The sequence below is a fragment of the Plectropomus leopardus genome, chromosome 4 (genome assembly GCF_026936395.1).
Source record: "Plectropomus leopardus strain MGB_pleo_1.0 chromosome 4, ASM2693639v1, whole genome shotgun sequence".
Lineage (NCBI taxonomy): Eukaryota > Metazoa > Chordata > Actinopteri > Perciformes > Serranidae > Plectropomus > Plectropomus leopardus.
This window is the reverse complement of record NC_142179.1, coordinates 4,902,146-4,925,490: the sequence shown is the minus strand read 5'-3', so window position 1 is coordinate 4,925,490 and position 23,345 is coordinate 4,902,146. Positions and strand designations below refer to the sequence as shown.

General features: G+C 38.5%; 1 protein-coding gene and 1 long non-coding RNA gene across 3 annotated transcripts in view; both read right to left on the bottom strand.

Moving 5' to 3' along the window:
• LOC121944715 (protein unc-13 homolog B-like) overlaps window positions 1-23,345 on the bottom strand; it is an 89,608-nt gene that overhangs the window by 9,366 nt on the left and 56,897 nt on the right. For both annotated transcript variants that reach the window (XM_088076352.1, XM_088076353.1), the window contains 3 exons: window positions 22,782-22,925; window positions 18,874-18,951; window positions 18,500-18,577 (listed from right to left, as the gene is read on the bottom strand). In XM_088076352.1, the coding sequence (XP_087932478.1) occupies window positions 18,500-18,577; window positions 18,874-18,951; window positions 22,782-22,925 (300 nt within the window). The remainder of the gene's footprint in view (window positions 1-18,499; window positions 18,578-18,873; window positions 18,952-22,781; window positions 22,926-23,345) is intronic.
• Window positions 8,101-9,582, bottom strand: LOC148189673 (uncharacterized). Its single transcript, XR_015776363.1, has 3 exons — window positions 8,618-9,582; window positions 8,247-8,261; window positions 8,101-8,122 (listed from the first exon to the last, which is right to left on the bottom strand). It is a non-coding gene; the product is annotated as an uncharacterized LOC148189673 (long non-coding RNA).

Here is a 23,345-nt window from a genome sequence, read left to right as displayed (position 1 = left end):
TGAGGCAGACGGAGGTCAAACCAGATACTGACTGAGTCTCTGTGACCAAAAATGCACATCTGTGGCACTAGTCATTTGAAAACCTCTCTGTCTTTTAGAGCGCTCTTTCATTGTAACCTTCCCAAAGCTCACCCGCGCAGCTACGATGTTGATTAATCATCATCACCTGTCAGGTGGATACATAATCTTGCAAAAACAAAGATTTTAACAAGTTTGCAATCAAAATAATTGAGAGAAATAAGTATTTGGTGTGCAATAAGAATCTAAATGTCTGTCTTTTTTTGGTTGTTTGTTTGTTTACCTGCCCAGAGACAACAGATGCAAATTTGCTGCTAGCTAATTCTTTTTTTTGTTTGAAGAATTTCCCCACTTTGTTTAAGTAACATTAGTTGTACATTGGCCACACTGTGCAATTCTTCTGTTATTTTTGTGTGCAATATTTGTGCTCCATACTGTGAAATATGGACTTGAGTTACATAAATAAATACATAAATAAATGAATGTTTTTGTTGTTGTTGCCTCGGGATACGTGCCCTCTGTGTAAGGCAGAGCGTCCCTGAGCACAAACATTTCACTGTATCTTTTAAAACATGACAATAAAGTTGATCTTGAACTTGAGCATCCAGCTGTTCTGAAGCCAGATTCAGTTATTCAATAAAAACGTGTTTCGTGTGGCGTCATTCACCTCCACTACAACTTTTCTCTGTTTTTCCACAATATTTGGTTCTGTATTAAGTCTACATAAATGGATGTTCTTAACCATATGTGACATTTTGGGGGCATTTTTTTGTAAACAAGCATTTGTGCACGAGCAGATGGGTGCAGAACAGGTGGGTTCATCCTGGTCACTGCATGCAGGTGTGTGTTTGCATGTTTAATAAATACCAGCGCACCTGTGCATAGACTCATGCTTTGATGAATGAGACCCAAGGTGTGTAAAGATAACAATAACTGAAAGTATGACACTCTGCTGATGTGTCTGGATAGAAAGTCTGTTATTGCTTTAACAGGAACTTTGCAGATAGAAGATGACACAGCTGCGTCCACTGGACATTAGAGGATTCACTCTGTGGTTTTGGTTCTGCATGCACACGCTGAGTATTTGTACTTACAGTGCGCACAAACAACCAAAAGGTGGTTTTCTTGTTTGTGAGCTCTATTTCTGTACTGTGAATTGAAAACTTTCCAACAAACTCATGCTGAAGTGCCACAAATCAATATCAACATCTCCTCAGTGCGTTTTTCTTCAGATGTTTGAGCAGAACTGTGCACACAGTTTGCAGCAAAATAAATATGCATGAAGCAGATTCGAGCAGCGGCTGAAAAGCAAACACTGCACAGTACACGTGCGAGTGCAGAAATACATCTCGAGCGTGTCACACCAGATAAACGTCTCAGTGTCAATGGGCGAGAAAGTGACTACAGTGAGTCAGGGATACACACAGTGACTTACAGTGCGGGCGTACTTTGTGTGTGATGTACAGAGATCAGCAAACAGGAAAGAAATCCTGAGTGAAATGCAAATTGCAAAGATTGTGACTAAACAAGATTTTCAGCTGAGAAGAATCTGTAGATTTAATGGGAGACGAGCTCATTCATGCCTCCTCAAACCCATTCAGCAGTGTGTGAAAAGACTGCTCCAGGCTACAAAGAGCACACCATTTCCTGAGGCTCAAAATACACCACGAGAGGCTGAAGTAGGAAGTAAAAATATATTTTTTGCATTAAGTGGAACTCATTTAATGGCAGGAGGCTGTCGCTCTTTATTATGTTATCAGGCTCCTTGAGAGAAAGCTGAAATTGGTGAATAATGACGTATAATAAACCTGGTAGGGAGCAAACTGCGGCTGATGTTCAGAGCAGAATTGAGGCGGAAGCTGCTAAAGAAGTGATCTAAAATTAGCCGACTCTCACATACTAAGGATGTGGATTTTCTCTGTGGGCGCTTTCAGCACCCAATAGTCTATATTTAAAGGGGCTACATGCAAAAGTCAGAGCATTTAACCATTTGAAACCTGAGCATATTGGCTGGACTTCTTTCAAAATGCACTGAGCAACTTAATAAGAAATGGCCCCAAAATTAGCACGAGTTCAGTAAAACTTTACAAGAAGATTACCTAAATAGGAAAAGGAAAATGCCTTTAACATAGCTGCAAAAAATCTAAATAAAAATAAAAAAACTGTTTCCGACGCTCACACATGCAGTGTGTTCAGGGCATTAGTTAATAACAGTTTATTTTTCAAACTGAATCTTCATGCCTGAACACACAACCACACAAACATGGATCTCACTTCCAGCAACGAGCAGCACTTAAACACAACAGAGCTATTAAAGTAAAATAAAACCACAAAGTCAGGAGAAATGGCTGAGGGGTATTTTGGCCCCGGGGCCTCCTTGCAGCCAGTGTAGACAGGGTTGAAGTAAAGCTGAGCAGGACATCAGTTTCTTGACAGATTTTGGGGCTCTCTGCAGCTGAGCCTGACCTCTTAGCTCCAATTTATCTATAATTAGTACAGTGGATCTTTTATTTTCATTTTTCAAATTTGCTGAGAAATCTGCAAGAAAACCAGGTGCAGGTTTCTTGTTTTGTGACATTTTCACACATACATCACTTAAAGGTTGTGCATTTGACATCTGTAGCATTAAAGGTCCAAACCACACACACACACACACACAAAAAGGCATAATCATCTGCTGCAGAGCCGTGTACACAGTACTCATGCTGCCTTGTCATTTGCCGTACGGAGGCATGTCATATCATCACAAAAGGCTGCCTTCTTAGCTGAAAACATCCAGCAGTGTATCATGCGGATGTAAAAGTTTGCTTTTGGTGTCTGGATCTTACACCGAAAGCACTGAAAAAGTAACGGTATTTGATGACTTTGAAATGACATCGGACCTGTTGACAACTCTGCAGTTGTTTTCACGAAGTAGGAGAAAACGTAGCAATCAGAAAATCTCAATATCTCCACAAAGACAGAGGCTGACGTGTATATTTTTTTTTTCCATTTCTGCGTTATTACATCGTAATGGGCATGAATGTGGCCCATGGTTTCACAAACATTAAATAATCCATATTCTTATTGTCAAAGTGCATCGTGCGCAGGTTCTGCAGCCAGCGGGACAAACTGGCCTTGGAGAACAGACCTTCAAAAAACCAGTAAAACTCAGCCTGAAGCTCAAGTATGCACCACATGTTACAAAAGCCAAGTGGCCAGACTGCAGCAAGATCAGACATCCCAAAGTGTCTTTGTAGAAAGTGTGCCATTGATAACTGCATAAGTGTGCTATTAGATAGAGGACATTTGGCAAAGTGCCATAACATATAACTGGACTAAAAGACGGCCGTGACTTTGAAGTGACAGTTTTTTAGCGTCTTGCAATTTAATTTGAGAAATGTTGAGCGAAGTAAAAAGTTTGGAGAGTCCAATCCGCCTCCTTCTTGGCCCAAATCCAAACAACCTAAATGTACGGCTGTGTTTATGTGAACTGTAAGTGTCGAGTGCAGCCAAACATCTTTATGGGCTTTTGGAGGTGAGTGTGCATGTGAGTGTGTGAGGTGTCCTTGAGAGATTAAAGAAAAATACTGCCAAAATCCTCGCCAAGATAAGACAGGAAGATGAATCCAGAGCTGTGTGAGTGCAGATATAATGAGATCCAGCAAAACTGGTGCTTGCAATTTTGTATTTGAGATTCAAACCAGCCACTTTGTGATCGCATGCTCACTGTAATCCAAAACAGCGACTAATACCGTTTTCTTTACGATTTCAATTAGAAGACCAGTATCAGTTTAATCTCAATACAGAGATCTATCCAGAAAGTGTTTGGTACAAAACTTCTTTGCGCAAAAACTCAAAGCACAAAACCAGCTACCCTCTGTCAGACATACAAATAACATATTTTCTTACAGTTTCAATCTTATCAGGAAGTGTCAACAACAATAGTTTTAGGCAAATATTGCTTTTAACAACAGAAGCACAAACACACTTTCCTAACAACAATTACACCCTAAAATTAGGAGTTTCCTACAGGTATGAAGTTTTTGTTGAGCTCTTATCTGTTTCTACCAAACAACTGTACCTTCTTTGTGGCTGCTGTGGCCTCCGTCTTCAAGGAGAGACAGAACGGAAAAAAAGACAGAAAAGTAAAAAAAACACATCGTAAACAAAACAGTAACGGCACGCACGCACGCATGCACGCACGCACGCACACACACACACAAACACACACACAAACACACACACAAACACACACAGGATTGTACATTATGTTTCTCAGCAGGTAAAAATAGTCTGAGGATTTATTTTGGGTGGGTTTCGTGGTATTGTCTGGTGGATTGGGTAATGGTGAGTGGGTGATTTTAATAAAAGCTTTATGTTTATTGCCTCTGGTTTATTGGGATGCTACAAGACAAAAGGGAAAACTGACATCAAGGCTTCTGTCTCTCTGCTTCTGCTGCACACAAACTTCATCCCAAACGAGAAGTATTTGGAAGGTAGTCCATTTATGCAAGTTAAAAGGATAATTAGCTAATTGAGACAAACATTATTCATGGTTTTATAAGCAGCATGCACTTCAGTCAAGAACCTGCAAGATGTGCACCATTCATAAACTCTGCTGGGTACTTTGTGTAACTGGATAAAATGCCTGCAGAATAATCCCCAGTAGAAACAATGCAAATTTGCGGTTAAATTCGAGCATAACTGAGCAGAATTTAATAACTTCTCACTCATCAGTAATGTTTAGCTTATGATGATTAACTGCATTTGAAATAAAATAAAATAAAATAAAAAAAAAATTAATTAATTAATTAATTTAAAATAAAATAAAATAAAATAAAATAAAATAAAATAAAATAAAAGAGAATAAAGCGGGTAAAACTTTGACAGTAGTTGTTTGGTACAATGTCAAATTAAAAAAGTACATAAAAATATATTTGATATAAGAAATACAAAAAAATACACTGATCTTGTTGTAGCTCTACCAAAATATCAAAATACCCCCTAAGAATATCCCAAAATCTTGAACTGGCTCATATTTGGGGATTATTTATCAGACACCGTATTCAAATACACTCTTAAATGTCTATAAATGCTGAATAGTTTTCTTCTGCTATGGGGCGATATGAGTTTGACAGTTTGGTTTTACTGTCTAACAAATGCTACCTGCAGTACTTCTATACATCAGTCTGACAAGTTTAAATTCGGGAGTGGGATTTAGGCGGTGGATCAGAGGGAGAAGCTCTACAAAGGGAAAAGGGGGACGACTGTGACAAACCAACCTTGTTTACTTCCTCCTTTGACTAACGAGAAAAAGAAAACATAATAACGTGTTAGACAACTGTCCTCTCCAGTCATGTTTTTCACTTCTTAAAGGTACGCCTCGCATTAATGCAAAATATATTAATGATGAGCCGACATTTTTAAATGAAAGAAACACAATGACTGAGATCAAAGTTTCATCCTGGAGAAAGGAAGAAAGTGAAACGAGTGACGCCGCCTCTGCCGACAGAAAATCAAGTGTTTGGGCAAATGTGAGTGATTCTTTGAAATGGATTTTGGGAAAAGAGTCAACACGGCTGCAGAAACAGAGGAACTATTGACACGGTCAACAGCGTTATGGCCTCCTTCTTATCCCCGGGCTCATATACACACTCACAAGCAAGCAAGTCAAACCGGGAATGGACATTTTGCACCTTATTTGCTGAGTGCAGTTACAGTTTTAAATTTTAAAAATCACATTAAATAACAGTTGATTGTTATGAGGCTGAAAATGTCCTTTTTACTGTTTATAACTGAGTTATGGCAGTTAGTTGTATCTTTTTTATGTGTTGCTTTTATGTTACAGCATGAAACTGCAGCAACTTTTCAATCATAAATAAAGGCTTTTCTCATGACAACATGTTACAGGTGTGATCAGCTGCACATTTATTCTGGTTCAAATCATGGAAAGATTTTTTTTGACACGCAAACAGAATTTTAGGTCACTAAAACTGAGATGTTTCAACCCTAAGGGCCGCTTTAAGATTAAACAAGCTCATGTACCACTGTACAAAAAATGTGCCTTTCAAAATCAAAAGATATTATATATTCGTATATTATATTTTCTGCTTTCATTGAGTTTATTTTTTTAACCAACACCAGTCCTAATCATTAATACCAAATATTCATTAATTTTCAGAATCGTAACTCTTTTTTTGCCAGGTTTTTGTCATGACGCCACTAATGTGTTAGATGAAAAAACATCCACAAAAATGAATTATTTTCAATATGCTACATGCTAAGTATATATATATATATATATATATATATATATATATATATTCATTATTATTAATTTTTTTATGTATTTATTTTTTGGATGATCACAGCCTGAGAATATACCTTTAACCTAAAATCACATCACTTTTTTTGCTGCATAATATTTGTGTTCTGTGTGAAAGTACTTCTGATAAACACCATTCGAAAAAATATATATTGACATGTCGTTTAATCACACAAAAAAGGCCTTTAGAGTTAAAGGAACTTTTTTTTACACTTTCTCTGTTTACTGGATGACAAGCATCCTTTCTTACGCTTAACAGTGTTTCCAATAAATAGTCTATAAAATGATCACGAGGCTTTTAGTCAAAGTGGGCAGGACATCAAACATCCACACGTGTAATGATGCAGGAGGAAGCTGAGAAAGATGCAAACTACACGACCCTTCATCAGTGCTGTCACTGAAGCCTTTTAGAAATCTCTACTTGTACTTGTTGAGATACAAAATATCTAAAATAAGGATGATTATCTGCATTTCGAGCACCCACCTGTTTGCTCTTAGTGTCCTCCTTGGGGTAGAAACAAGAAAGAAAATGTTTGAAAAGAAAGCCAACACCATTAATCTCTCTTTTTCTCACACACAAACCATTTCTGTTGAACTCGCTTTAAAAAAAACGAATTGAATTGCAATAATGGTGTGTAAATGAGTGCATTCAAAAATGACTAAAAGCACCAGACGTTCAGGGAATATTACGGGAGAATGAGAGCGAATCTGAATCGATTTGGTGAAAATGAATATTAAAAAAGCTGCTGCAGAAAGAGGACGCAAACAAACCAACCTGCTTCTCTTTGTCTTTCTTTTCCGCCTGCAAGGACACACATTTGTGAGTGAGCTACGTTTACATGCAAGACGCAACAGTATAAACACATGTTCACACACACGCACGCACACACACACACTCTGACATCATAGCAGACACACTCTTTTCGCCACTTTTATTAGGTTCACCTTCACCGTTAGCCTTCAGTCCCTTCAGACAGTGACTCATGTAATAATAAAGCTTATTGTTGCCGTCAGGTGAGACCCTTGTGGGTCCAGTTTTGCTGATTCTCAGGTTTTATACCAGCTTTGAGACTCACATCGTCCTCTGAGGGGACGTAAAAAACCTCGCCTTGATATTTTGAGGGTACAAGGTGAGTCTGGCAGCGTCATGCATGAAGCACACGCAGGATTTAGACCTTCAGAGAGTCCAGATAAACACTGTCCGACCACTCTGAACACGGATCATTACGTTCATTAACAGCAGACGAGCTGGCGGCCGACCCCCCCGAGGTTTTAACACGCTTCCAATCACCAAATCATTTCACTAATGACCTGCTCCTGTCTCTGCTTCCAGGTGTGGGAATAAGAAAACAGCTGAAAGGAGACTCGTGCTCCTCTGCGGTGCATGAGGCTCTCTGGACAAAAACAACTCTAAAGTTTCCATGCAGACAAGTATGAAAATTCCTCGGATATCATACAAACCAGGATACGTTGTTCTCTGTAGGCTCATTATTTCATCATATATTGTTATTATAAAAACATCTTTTATAGATAGTTTAATGTTAGGTTTAAGTGGCTTTTAGTGCGTTTCTTTAAAAGAGTGTGCACTTAGAATGCAAGTATTTGTACATATAGTAATAAAAATACTGTTTACTTATTTTTGTGTAGGTAATAAATTTCCTCTCAACATTGATCTTGACACACACACACACACACACACACACACACACACACACACACACACACACACACAAATAAATCCTTAAAACTATGACTAAAGCTTAGTTTCAAACACACCTTTTCCTTGTTGGGCTCAGACTAGAAAGATGTGAAAACAAGAAAGAAAAAGACAAATGACATAAATGTTAATAAAAAAAACAAAAAAAAAACATTCATTACTGAGTATCAAAGAAAACATGAAGGTGTTTGGATGACGGCTCACCTTTTCCTTATCAAGCTTTTTGGAAAAAGAAAATAATGAAACAAAGACATATTAAGAAACAAAAAGACCGAAAACAACAAATAGAAGACATGAGAAAGACAAAAAGTTAATGATGCTGTGTGAAAAAGGAAAAAAATATGGAAACATGAACACAGTGTACACACACACACACACACACACACACACACACACACACACACACACACACACACACACACACACACACACACACACACACACACACACGCACGCGCGCGATAACAGTGAGGTAAATGGCGTCAGGATTTTTAGTCGCTCGGAGATGAGAGCCGGCAGGAGAGGAGAGGTTAGTCGTGGAAATGTTGGAGGAAGCTATTTTAAAGGAAGCAAACCTTCTCCTGCTCCTCCTCACTGTCATCATAGTCTGAGGACTCGTCCTACAGGAGGACAGACGGCAAACAACTTACTGAAGACACAAACTACGACATCAAGTAAAATTCAGCAAAGTGAAACTGTTATATAACCAACAGATCTCTAGTTTCTTGCCACGCTTTCAATTTTTAGGACAAATTATCTGCTCAGTGATGAATATTAAAGCTTATGTATAAATATGAAACTACACTTCCAAAGTGTGTCTTTCTGTTTGTTGTCTCCTTGATTTGCACAGACGTGCCGTCGTTTGTTCTCAACAGCTGCGAGCGCTCCGCATTTTCTTTTTAAGGTTTGAAATATCTCAAGTTTTTGTTCACAACTTCAACCAGAGTAACAGCAGGCACCATGAAGCACGCAGCAGCTTCCCTGGAGCATCGTTTTTAGGGCTGTTAGTTAAAAAAAAGCAATGTCTGGTGAAACACTTAATGCTACGCAAAGATGCAAATCTGCATTGTCATGGTGACTTTTTCTGTTAAAGGACGGAGTATTTACAGAGACCGGTGACACACGGATCTCTGCTGAGCTCAGGTCAGAGCAAAAACAGCATCCACAGTTTCACCTGACATGTTTCTTCTCCTATTTTCTACACAAAATTTGTGATTACAGCTGCACCAAACAATGTTTTTTTATAGAATAAACAATGTTTTGTCTGAAATGAAACACAATGCGACACCTACAGTATAGTCTTTACGTACAGGGGCGTGTTTCAAAACAGCTTTTTCACTGAAACTGACTTTGTAAAACTGTCCAGGCTGAAAATGTTCAGTGTTGACGTGCTGTTGAGAAGCCTTATCTTATTCGTGAGGAGTAACGAATGAGGCGGCATGCTGCAGAAATAGTATTAATAGAACTTTTTTACATGTTTACATATAAGTGCACACTTACTCTTCTGTGATATTTAGGAACAGAGGCGTCAGGATACAGCCAGGTTTGGCTTTTTTCAGGCCTCTGATTGGTTAACATCTTCTTTTCTGTGTTTTTTGGTTAGATTGCCAATGGTTAGTTAAAAATATCCCTGTATGTGTGGACCTTGTTTTCCAAAATTCAATAATTATAAGTTCTTTGGTCACTTTTGGGATAAATTTTCTGCCTAAACGTGGTGACGAACTAAAGCTTAAAAAAGCTTTTTTTGACCAAAATCTGTTTTGTATCATAGTTTCTATTTTTTTCTTTGTAGTTATTTCATTTTATGTTATGGTTTATTTGCTTTAGTGCTGCATATTTAATTTGATATTTTTGTTTAATGATGTTTGTCTGTAACATCGCTGCCTGTTTTGGCGGAGACTTTTGAGAGAGTTTTTAAACCTCAAGAGATTTTTTCTGGTTAAATTAATCTGGTTAAACCTTTTATTGTCTCTGATCAGTTGGGTTGGTACATGTGTGAAGGAATTTAACCTCCGACTGCCAGAGACTTTCATGGGCAATAATACTCGAATATTTATACTTATATATATTAATGCATTTGCACTTAAATTTGTAGTGTTTTTATTCTTGCACATTTTTTTAAATTAATTTTAGACTTTGTTTTATTGTGTTCATTTGTTGTTTCTGCCGGTTTTAGATTTTAGGGTCCTATTTTATTGTTGCTTACTGGGAACTCGGTTTGTTTTGTTCCCTTTCATGAACGTCATGTTTTGTAATGAAAATAAATCTTGAATATTGAATCATTTGGGGTTTTGTTTCTCCTCTATACTTCATACTGAGTGTGCAGGTGAGACGTGCAGTTTAATATTCCAGTATTTTGCTTATTTTTTTTCTTTAAAACACAACATAAACAAACACAGGTGGGTCTAGATCACAAAAAGAGCACAAGACACAAAACACAAAGTCCTGGTTGCACAAAGGTCGGATTTAAAGAGCGTAACAAACATCACATCACTGACCAACCAACCTTGTTCTCCTTCTCTTTGTTGTCAACCTACAGTTACGGTAGACGGGACAGATCAGGACAGGGGAGGAGAGGACGGGACAGAGCAGGACAGGGGAGGAGAGGACGGGACAGATCAGGACAGGGGAGGAGAGGACGGGACAGATCAGGACAGGGGAGGAGAGGACGGGACAGAGTAGGACAGGGGAGGAGAGGACGGGACAGAGCAGGTAGGAAAGGACAGAACAGAAGCACGACAGCGTTAGCAATCATGCCCTTTTTGCAAAAATAAGGTTGTTGGCAGCTGTCTGAGTCCAACATAGGAGCTCAGCTTTAAATTTAAATGTAGGGAAATGTGCTAATGTGACGGTCCACGTAAAACCAACCAAACTGCTCATGATTTTAGCAACACATGAGAGCAAGAAACCTTTAAAAAAGACGCACATACTTTGTCAGAAATTTTTTTTTAAACGATTATTGAGTGCAGCTGACTTTTGACCACCATGTCACTAAGCCCCTGCAGCCGTTTCCTTCACTTAAGAAATATCGTAAAAATCACATGTTGTCTTCAAAGGGTCTTGAGCTATTAATACACAGTTTCATTTTTCTCATTTAAATTACTGTGATTTCCTTTAAACTTGCCTCAGTCAAGCTGCTCTAAATTGTTTACAGCTGTTGGTCCCTCGTATCACCTGCGCCGGCATCCCTCCCTAAAACTCAGAACAAACTATAAGATCCTGTTGATAACGTATAAGACATGGTAGGACCTCGTCCAAACTTAAATTTCTGATCTCCCTGTTCTTTATTCTCGACCACTCTGATACTCAAATCACGGCCTCTTATCCGTCCCCCGCTCCAACTTCAAAACAGAAGGTGATCGATTTTTCTACTTGGTCTTGAAACAGCAGTTAAGAGCGTAAACAAACATTTAAACAGGTTTGTCCTGCTGCTTGTTCTGGCCAAAAAGATCCTTTCCAAAAGCCACTTGAAATCTATAGTCCTGTATATATTCCAAAGTTTATCTGAGGCTTAGTCGCCCGAGTTTGACAAGTACAGCAGATATCTCCCAACAGTTTTAATTAAAAATTCATTGTTTTTGTTACTATATTTTGACCAAACGTATCCTCATACAACAGTTTGTATGATATCTAAGCAGATTTTTTAGAAGTTCTTTGAATGTATAAAACTGGGCTGTTGTACCTGCTGGAGTTAACGTTTATTAGCTGCTTAGATCACACAAACAATATTCATGTACGTTTGAACTTTTGTGATTATAGAAAAGCTACACACATCGTTAGCTTGTTAAGATTCTCCACAACTCAATCATTTAGTTATTTTACTGAAATCATGAGCAACAAAGGAGACAGTATTACTGGCATAATAAACACGAGATGCAAAAAAAAAAGATTTATAGATGAAGACTATTTTCTAAAAAGCAAAGGAAAAAATGTCCAGTGAACTATATTCATGATTATCATAATAATATATTTAAAATTAAGTTAACATGACTTTTAAGTTTTGGGTTTTTTTTACAGGTCATTTTCACTTTTCTTTTATGTTTTTTTTTTCTTATATAATGTGGTTGCAGCCTTCCAGGTTACGTTGGTTACATACAAATTTTGGTGAATCACTTTTCGTAGGTAAATGTATGAACAGCCTTTTCCACTGCAGCTCAACACGGAAACAAAGAGGGAATTTTATACCGAAAAAGGCTGCAAGCTTGGAATAAATCCATTTAATTAGTCTGAGAAAAACCAGTGAAGTGTCACAGTAGCTTCAGATAAACTTTGGAAAATATTTCTGCAAGGACTGTGGATTTTGTTCCCCATTACTTACACCGAGAGGAGATCAAGGAGGAATCTTTTAATGGCCAAGAAAGAACAGGAGGAGGGATTAATGGAAGAAAAAAACTGTTTGAACTTTCATATGTGCACCTGAATATTGTTTTAAAACAGACTCAAGAAACTGTGAGGCTTCCAGGCTCACACAGCTGCGCTGCAGATTCACCCCAACGTTCACATATCATTTAATCTAAAACCATAAAGCAAAGAAAACCATCTCAAAAAACCCTGAAACTTAAAGTGCATGTGAGGTTCCTCTCACATTCATTAAGATGCGTCTCGGGGTTCCTCTTTTACAAATAGCTCCTTTATGAAGGAAGTCTGGAAATCAATATTACCATTTCTTATATAGAGGCATAGATTTTTCAACTAGTGCATGAGGAGGGCATCAATTAAGAAGCAAGGCTGGTTTAAAATCATCCAGTCAGCTCCAATTAAATCATCCAGAATGCATTTATGAAACTGGAGATTATTTCATAAAAAAGTGGGAGGCGTGGAGAAGGAACATGTTATTGCACCAGCTTGTACTCTTGCACCATTGCTTCGAATGTCATTAGGGATGGGCATCGTTAGGATTTTACCAAAAATGGCTTCTACATACCGATACTTATTGATATTCTTATTAATACTATTCTTTATAATTTGGTGCAGAAAATTAAGAAATGACATGTAAAGCTGTGACAAAAAAATCCAAACTTAGTTTTTGTCACAAACTGGGAAACTCTGTTTACTGTTATTAGAGCAGCTTAAACTTCATTCTTAATAAACCTATCAGCAGTTATCTAGCAAACCTAAACCAACTTCACTCCACTGAAGTAAAGGACTTTCTTTCTCGATAAACTTTGCAACAGCTCTGTGACGTTCTGCTGTTTTTTCCTGTCACCTCGCCTCGTTTCGTGATGGTAAATAGGTTGGACTCGGACTTCCATCTACTGAGAACAAAGCAGAGGCTGCTGCTTTACTGACGTCCCCTGATGCCGACAGCTTTGTTATCACGGGGTTCAGATATGTAAGAATCAAGTTAGGATGAATGAACGTTACACATCGTTAATACCGGTTTTTGGTACCCATCCCTAACTATCATATGCAAAACATCCTGAAACGACAACAAAGAAGCAGCATATGTTCATCTTCACTACAACATCCCATTTAACATCTACTAAAATAACCCTAACTTAAGCCATTAACCCACACTGTCTGTCTCGCCCTCCTCCCTGACAAGCCACGGACCCCCCGCAGTCAGCTGACAAACTCGCCCATTTCAAGAAGCCATTTAGCGGCGTCTAAATACAACATTTTTGCACGCTATCAAATTCAATTATCCAGCAGCCTACTGTCTAGTCTATTAAGCACTCACTAGAGGAGGGAAGTGTTAGCGCCCAGCTGTAAATGTGTTAAGAGCCTTGCAAGCATGCGGCACCCGAGGCTTTATGGAGGTTTTGGCATGAGGGAGATGTGGAGGGATTTATCAGCTGTGCTCAGGGAGAAGCAGCTGGGGAGTTTAAAGGGCTAACAGTCACTTGACAATAGGCAGAAATCATTTAAAACGGATTCAAAATGGTTCTCTGTGATCCAGGAGACTTGATGTTTATGATCTCATACTTACACATATTTATACCGTGTAATTATCCTTTACATCCATCATTTAATAATGATGTCATATAATTATATCGGTCTGGCAGGCACAGTTGCCAGAGGGAAATGTTGACATCGTATGTGTCTAATTTGCAGATTATGTTGTTGTTCACTAAAACACTTAATTCTCACTAAATGAAAACAAAAACCCCACTGCTAAGATGAAATAATGAGCAGTTCAAATTCATAATCTGACAAAATAAATAAATGTGAAACTCCTGTTACTAGCCTCCTACAAATATTGATATTAATAAAATATAAAATGACTGTAAATTTGCTGCTTATATACAACACTTTTTGTTCCTTGATTGTCAGTTTTTCCTTCTTTATTCCCTCTTACCTCAGATCCCTCTGAGTCAGAGCAGCCAGACTGGCATTGAAATTGAAAAAAAAAGAAAGAAAAAAAACAGTAAGAGAAGGTGATATGAGACAGAAATAATTAGAAAAAATAAAGGACATTTAATGAAATAATATGAATGTGATTTTTTTTTCTGGCAGCTTTTTGCTGATGAGCCTACCCACCATTTCATCCTCCCCTTCATTGTCAGCGGCGGCCTGGTTGGAGATGGTAAGGAAATAAAACAAATGATATAAAATGTAGGATGAAGAATATGTGACTACATTAAGAACAAAGGAACATATAAGAGACTGGAAGAGTGACGTGGAGAATCACATACTTTTGGCTATTTAGTGTATTTGCTATTTAGAAAGAAGTATACTTGATCACACAGATGAAAAGAAAGATTAAATCTTTTGAATTTCTTTAGAGGTGAAGTGGTTAAAACCACTAAAAAAACCCAATCACCAGAAAAAATGTTAGCATTATACATCTGCAAACCACAGATATGTTATCTTTGTGCATCGTTACGTTGCAGATACGTTGAAACTTTATGATTCAACAACGCTGCAGTTAACATGTGGTTAGGTCTAGGCACAAAACCCACTTGGTTAGGGTTAGGAAAAAAGAAATGCAGAGATTTCTCAATCTAAAAAACAACCACTTTTTACACCAAAGCAGCGACTGCTTTTTGTGGCTAAAAAGCCACTGGAAAAACAGTGTCAGGGCCTGAGAAAAGCTGCACAAAAAAACAGTGTTGGTTCAGAGCGGCTGCTGGAAAAACTGGGTTGGGTCACTAAAAAGCCGCTAAAAAACAGTATCAGATTTCTGGAAAAGCTGCTGGAAAAACAGTGTTGGGTTGCATGAAAACCTGCTATAAAAAACGGTATTGGGTTGCTCAAAAAGCAGTAGGGAAGCAGTGTCCAGTTGCTAAAAAAGCTGCTAGAAAACCAGTATCAGATAGCTTAAAAAGATGCTGTAAAAACAGCATTGTGTCGCTAAAAGAGCTGCTGGAAAATCAGTATCAGATCTTTATAAAAGCTGCTGTAAAAACAGTGTTGGGCTGCTATAAAAGCCTCTGGCAAAAAAGCGTCTGACTGCTGGAAAAGCTGCTGGAAAAACAGCGTCCAGTCAGTAGCAAAGCTGCTGGAAACACAGTGTCGGTGGCTAAAAAAGCTGCTGAAAAAAGTGTCGGGTTGCTAGAAAAACTACTGGAGAAACAGTATTCAGTTGCTAGAAAAGCCACTGGAAAAACAGCAACGGGTCGTGACAAAACACGTTTCACCTCGTGACATGACATCCAGCGTTGATACGACACATATAAAACATGCAATTGTTATGTGTCTGAGGTTTGCAGAAATTGAACATTTACATCTGCAAAATGACTAAGAGAGCATTTTGATGTCTGCAGTTTGACCCACAGGTTGACCCACCTCCTCATCTAACTCCTCGGGCTCCTCCTCGTTCTCAAGCTTTTGGAGAGAAGCAGCATTGTAGTGAAAAGTATGTTTTTACATACATTAAATCAGGTGGAGGGAGGAAAAGCGAGGTTTATTTCTGGGGGTGAAAACTGGGAGTCTATGAAGGAGACGGGGGGAGGAAGAGTTGGAGCTGATCTCTTGTTGATGAGTAAATTGGGATCAAGCTAAAAATAGACACATATATGCTGGGTAACAAGAGGTTTGACAAGGCCGGGTTTTTGCTTTAATGAACTCGTTTATTTTGGATGTTTGTGTTCCAGGAGCAACAGGGGAAAGGGGAGCGAGGGTGAAAAAGAAATCTAGACATACCATCTCCTCCTCGGCAGTCATCTACAGAGAGAAACACACACACACACACACACTCATTCTCACCTTATTTAAATTATCTTGCAGCACAGACTATATGCACAGTTTTCTGCACCTTCTGCACCTTTTACACCTTCATCTACAAACCAGTGACTTCAACGATATACGCTACAATTACAAAGATTTCTTCACTGCTACTATCATAAAAATAAATCAGCAAGGTTACTTTAAATTCAAGCAAGACTGAATAGTCAGGTAATTGCCGAAGGAATCATCCATGAAGATGCAAATATACTGCAGATTCATTTCCACGCAAAATACAACTATTTTTTCAAGGTTTCCACTCTGCACATGAAAGGTTACTCCGGCACCTCTTCTTCTTCCCAGTTTCATTCCTTTTTTATTTGCTCTTTGATTGCACAGAGATATAGTCTGAGATCACAAGATGTGCTCTTGTTGTCTGTTCCAAGTGCACGGACTGAAGTGGCAAAGAGAGCTTTTATGTGCTCTGCTCCCGTCACTTGAAACAGCCTTCAAAAAGAGTGAAACTAAGAGAATTTGTCTCTCCGCCTGATTTTAAAGCTCCCATACAACAATGGTGAATGAATCACTTGGTAGTTGTCACTGTGCATAGGTATTTTAATATTTTGACATGTTAATGTATATAATAATAAAGTATATCGTATCGTATCGTATCGTATCGTATCGTATCGTATCATATCGTATCTCTTCTTTCTTCTCTTCTTTTTTGTAGATACAATTTTTTGTTGTCAACTTTTTTGTTATTTACATTTTATAAGAAATGATACATATGTGTCTTCCAGACGCAAAACACACTTGAAATAAATAAAATAAAAAATCTACTGGAGGATCACTCTCCCAATATATATATTATAATCAACCAATAATAAATCTGTACTTAGAGGAAAGTAAAAATATATATATTTTAGGTTGGAAAATATGCTTAAAACAGGTGTGTATTACTGTTATACAAAAGCTGGCCTTACAGTAAACACATGTTTTATTCATTTTGACCAATTTTTATCAAAAATATAAATTTGGATTCTTTGATTAAATTAAATTTAAATTTAAGTTTTAATTTCGCTTTGCACAATTAAGCTCTTTTCGATAACCTGGGTACATGAATTTGTTTGTCTGCAACTTTTTTTTGTTTTGGCTCGTGTCAGTTGTATAATAATATAATATAATACATAATATATAATATATATAATTGATCTTAATCTGGTTAAATCAGTGTTATATAAAATAAATAAAAAAGCTTTAGAAACAATAACAGACTCAGCACAAGCACAGAAAAAAGATTCCTGCATGCATATGAAATTCAACTCTGCTGCCTCTCATGGTAGCAACCGATGAACCCAAATCCATATAAAAAGGCTGCATTAATCAGGTCACACCTGGAGGACGGTGCGTCGACCCATTTGTCTGTGTAGTGGAACGTACCAATACCAACTGGATTCTTGCATTTCCAGCAAGCACCATTTCAAGAAAAGCCTATGGTGTGAACATCTGCAACCTCACAAAAATAAATCAAACAGCAGACCAGATATTTTAAAAAAACAAAAAACAGTGTAGCTGTGATAGTAAAACTTCTCGAAATTGCACCTTTTGCATGCAACATTTTTCTGATTTAACTTTGTTTACTTCCAGCTGCTCACAAGTTTCTTTTAACAGCCTCTAAGATCGGTTTCCTCTCATTTCACGGGTAAAAAATCATGCATCATCTTTTATTTATTTATTTATTTTATTTATTATTTATTTATTATTTCTTTATTATTTATTTATTATTTATTTATTATTATTTTTTTTTAAGATTATATTTGGGCTTTTTGTCCCCATTTGATAGGACAGTTTAAGTGTGAAAGGGGGAGAAAGAAGGGACGACACACAGCACAGGGCCCAAACTGGAATCGAACACACTGCTGTTACGGCGAGCACGCAGCCTCTGCACACCGAGCCACTGGGCGCCTCCGTTTGATGTTTTTGTTTCCATTTATGTTCAAAAAGCATTTGAAAAGTTTTCGAAATACGCTCAAGTCCAGGAAACTCTCACACGGGTTACATCATCCTGCCGTGTCTAGAGTTTGTCTTTGACGTTTTTATGTGATCAGAGTTGTGTAAAAAACATCTTTTTGATAAAGAACGCTTCAGTGAAAGCAGATTTCAGTCATGTCATCTAAAGATCCAAAACATTTAAAGTTACGACCTCGAGCCAGACAGAAACACCTCATCAGTAGCTGCAGGTGGAAATGAAAAACTCTCCAGTTTCTGTGGCAGATGATTAAAAACCACTGGTGCAGGACAAGTTTAAGGTGTGTGTGTGTGTGTATGTGTGTTCATCTGTTATTGCTCACCTGTTTTGCTCCCATCGACTCGAACATCTTCTCCAACAGGACCCTCATCTGCTGGATGTTGTTCATCAGCACGCAGGGCTGGACGATGATGGATGAGGAGGACAACAGGTGCGGATGGTCGAGAGGAAACAAAAGGAGGGAGACAGAAAATAAAAGAGCAAATGAATGAAACATGACAAAAACAGGAGAAATGACAGGAAGATGAAAGCACAAACAAATAGAAAAAGATGTCAAAGTGTCACAGAAGTGAGCAGCAGAAAGTAAAATATTAATCCACTCCTCAGAGGGAGCACTGGCTCTCAAAGTGCCTGGTTTCGCTCCATATGGGAGATGAGCACAGAGTGTCAGCAGAGTGGCGACGCAGCAGTACTCACTATCTTCTCCTTCTCACAGTAGGAGGGGAAGCTCTTGGCCAGCAGGGCACAGTACTGCAGCAGCACTTTGGTGATCGTCTGTGGAAACAAGATAACACACACGACGACATGTTTACTCTGGGAACTTCTGAGTGGTGGATCCGAACGCTGGTGTTGACTCCTCTGGTTTGCCTTGTTTGATCAGGCGAGAACGCTGCAGTTTGAGCTCAAATATTCACACCGAAAATGTGTCTGTCTTTTGCTAAAAGAGCTGCAGGCGGTTTGTCGATAGAGACAGTTCTGCAGTCAAACAGTGTCTTTTGTCTTTTGGGGCAATTTTAATGCTTTGAAACCTAGATGGACATCGCTTTTTTGTGCTGCTTTCAGACACCTTTCACAAGTATTTTAACCTTCGAACCCTGAGCAAATTGGTGTGATTTCTTTCAAAAATATGGGAAAACCTGGTACATTTTTTTTTTTAGAAAATTGCAAGTAATTAGATGTAGAGAATTTTTATCAAAAAAGGGAAAAAAGGGAAAATATCTAGGTAAAAAAAAAAACAACAAAAAAATCTAGGGAAAATATATTTATTTTATTTATTAATCATCTTGATTACATATTAAATTACCATATTAACTAATAATCATATTTTTTCAGCACTTTTTTTCCAGGTCACGTCCTTGGTTTTATTTTTTAACTTTGTTTTTCTGTGTTTTCAATGCTAATTTTCAGATATTTTTAATTATATAAATATCATAATTTTTCTGGTGCTTTTTACAAATTTCTCACTAATTTTTGGTTCATTTGTTCTTCCATTGCCTTTTTCCAGTTTTTGAAAGAAATCAAGCCAGTTTCCTCAGCTTTCAAAAGATTAATTGATTCCCAGTAAAGTCTTTAGTCAGTCAGGGAAAGTCACAGGTCATGGCTTCATAATCAACATATGACCTTTAAAATGCAGTTGATGATTTTTAAGGTACTTGTACTTTACTCGAGTATTTTCCTTTTATTCTGCTTAATGCTTCACTAAAATTAGGTCGTGATGAAAGCAGATATATCGATATTAGTATCATTTATCAGACAAATTAGTTGTTATATATCGGCATTTCGGATTACACCAAAAAATCCAACACTGTGCGTCCCTACCCTCAGGATATGAGGAGAAAACTGCTGATGTCGGAGGAAAGTCCTCATGGTTAGAACAAAACACATGAGACTTAGTGGGTAGCCAGTATCTTTAACAAGAGTTTCAAAGGACAAAACTGGATTTGTTGGGAGTAACTCGTTGGTGACTGATTACAGAAAGCATCATGTGTTTGTTGATTTGGCAACATATTTTAGGTGTTATCTGCTAATTTTTGTTTTTACAACCAACCGTCCTGCCAATCACAGACTGTAGGCGGAACTCAAGGGACATCTTTTTACATTTGGATGATCAATTTCTCCACCGTCTTCTTAGCTTGTCCAGCATTGGTGGATATTAGCTGTCAACACGCCAGCTCAGTTTTCTGTCTAAATAAAGCAGTGTTCTTGTTGCCAAAAGGAGAAAACTAATCATATTTCTTTCCTTTAACAGGCTGATTTATCATTTACTGTTCACTCTATGGATCGAACTGGACACTGAGTTCCTAATTTCGTTGGCAAACCTTCACACTAACAGTTCTGTGCATAACAATGAGTCAAACATGATGAGGCTCAGGTGTGGGACAGCACACATCAGACAGAACAACATCTCCAGCATTAGTTAGTTGACTGAGCTTTGTGGTTTTGGGTACTGAACGGCCTCCTGGACAGCTATTATTTTTGGCTTTTCAGACGAGACATTATAAAAGTTAACCTAGACTCCTCAAAAAACAGCAACAACAGAAAAAAAACATTAGTAGGTGGAGATCCTGCAGACAGGAATAATTTGTGGATCAGACGGGTCAATCGCAGAGCTAAGTTTCCTTGTCTGTGTTCGGGATTTTAAAGGCACCCTGTGGAGGTTTGGACCACAGCGTGCACCGAGGATACACAGAAGAGGTGTAGGTGAAAAAACAAAAACACACATACAAAAACCCCGACTTAATCCTCAGTCAATAAGACAAGAATAAGCCTTTCTGTTAAGACTAAATGACCCTTTTCAGACCACTGTATGATATCCCTCAGCTTTCTACTACTCAGCATGTTAAAGCACTGCTCCAATAAAAGAGCAAAATATTAAAAAAAAGAAAAAGAATCTGCGAAAGTTCAGTGAGATAATAAAATTCACCTGACGTGTTTGTTCAGGCCTTCAGGATCCACAATGCTGAATGTCACGTTTGTTTACACTACAAAGTCCAGGGGTGCTTTGAAATAATCAGCGAGTCAATTTGTCGGCGGTGGTGTTAACTTGGCGACAGGAAATGACAGAAACTGTGCGTGTGACCTCACAGGTTCGCCGTGAGAGATTTCTCTACTTTCCGCTGAGTCAGCCAGATGGCCGTCTTAAATTCATGCATTAAACATGCGGGCGGACGGCTGCCTGCATTACTTAGCGCGCTTTCGTCTCGTTTCACGACTCTGTCTCTCAGTTTATTCCTTTACTGCAGCCGTCCGTCTTTTCACTGTAATCTCATAAGTTCCCAAAAAATGAACTTTAACTGTGCTGGCCTGGAGGCAGAGGAGCAAGAGAGGATAAGAAAAGGAAAGAATAAGAACTTGGAGAGCGATAAAGAGAGAAACTGGACGAGATATGGAAAGAAGATTAAAGGCAGATATGAAGGGAAAAATATCTGAAGGCAAAGAAAAGACAAGACGGAGCGTCCATAAAAGAAGGAGATTGCGAGATATTAGAAGAGTGGATGAAAAACAAACTTGAGACTGAGACCGGGAGGACATGAAAAGGTAGAGAGACATTAACATGAGTGGAGCAGCAGAAAATGAAAAGGGCGTCAAGGGTTGGGCACAGAGAGATGGACAGCTCAGAGCGATGGCTTACATTAGCCATTCTTTATTTAATGAGCCCTATATTGATTGAGCCATCACAAACACACACACACACACACACACACACACACACACACACACACACACACACAGAAATATATGCACACACACACACCTCTCTTGCAGAGAAAGGTTTGTCAGATTTAATGACTTTGCCTAAAAGCGACCGCCTTAAATTAAATTTGTAGGAAGAAACATTACATCAAAGGCTCGATAACAAAACACTGCACTGTATTTACATTTTGCAAACAAATACCTGAAACTCATCAGCAAATATCTCAAAGGCACAGACATGAAGAAGGCTTGTAAGTGAAGCTCGTGGTGATTTAAAGCTTTTTGATGTAACTCGTCTGCGCTTCAATGATGCGCTTTTATTAAAGCTCGAGTAGGCAGTTTTATTTTGACCTCATTGGACAAAAACTTGGACAGATTTAAAAAAGCCATATTTCCCAAGACTACGATGGAAACACCCTTTTTTTTTTTTACGTCAAATGATGCAGCATGCGCTACAAGAGCTGTTATTGCATCACATAACTCCAAAAAAGCTGTGTGGATCATCTGAAAGTTTTGAACCCACAATTCCTCTGTGAAATCGTGCATTATCAGCTCCCAGAAATCCCTCATATGTGGCCGCTCCCACGTATAAAGGGCTCGCCTTTCCGGTGTTGCATAAGACGCCTACGTCGACTTTAATTTGAAATAATGACGGCTAGTGCGGTGGCTGCAATAGAAATAAACCTGCTAATATTTTGAACATCCATCGCAGTGCTTCTGGGAATCTTTTCGCCAGAGCAGGAGGCGAATAACATCATTTAATGGAAACGCAGTCATCTCACATTTGTGTTTTATTGACATGTAAAGAATATTTCTTAAGTTTTACGCAACTCTGTAACGAAAACCCGTCTACTGGTACAAAGAAAAAACAGAAACTGATGTAAACAAAGTTCGTGCGTTGCGGATCTCACCTTGGCGAAGCGTCGGTTATAATGCGCCACCACGGCGGGGTCGGGGCAGTCCAGCTTCTTGATGATCTCGAAGCTCTGGTTGAGCTGCGTGAAGATGTCCACCACCGAGCTGGAGAACAGAGCGTGCTCAGACGTCTGCTGGAACTGCAGGCGGAGGACAGAGGAGAAGACAGATTGCACAGTTTTAACCCACGATTCCTCAACTCTCCATCTCCAGTCTGCTCCTTTCATGACGCAGCGCTCCTCACAGCCTCCTTACTCACTCATACATCCTCTGCCTCTCCACACTCCTGTAATCAAATAATAACTCAAACTCATTCTTATTTCTGTGCCGAGCCACCATAGCTCTGCTCTTGTGTAATTACTTTAATTCCAGGGCGCTCTGACCATTACAATTATTATCATTCATCTGAAAGGATTGCTGGTCGGGGACCAAAGGGGCTTATTGAACTGTTGCACTAATCATATGTTCCTACAGATAAATTCACCAGTTAAATGTTCCTTTTGAGTTCAAACGGAAATGTAAATGGTGCCCAGAGGGTTGGCGTGGTAGTTAGGAGAACC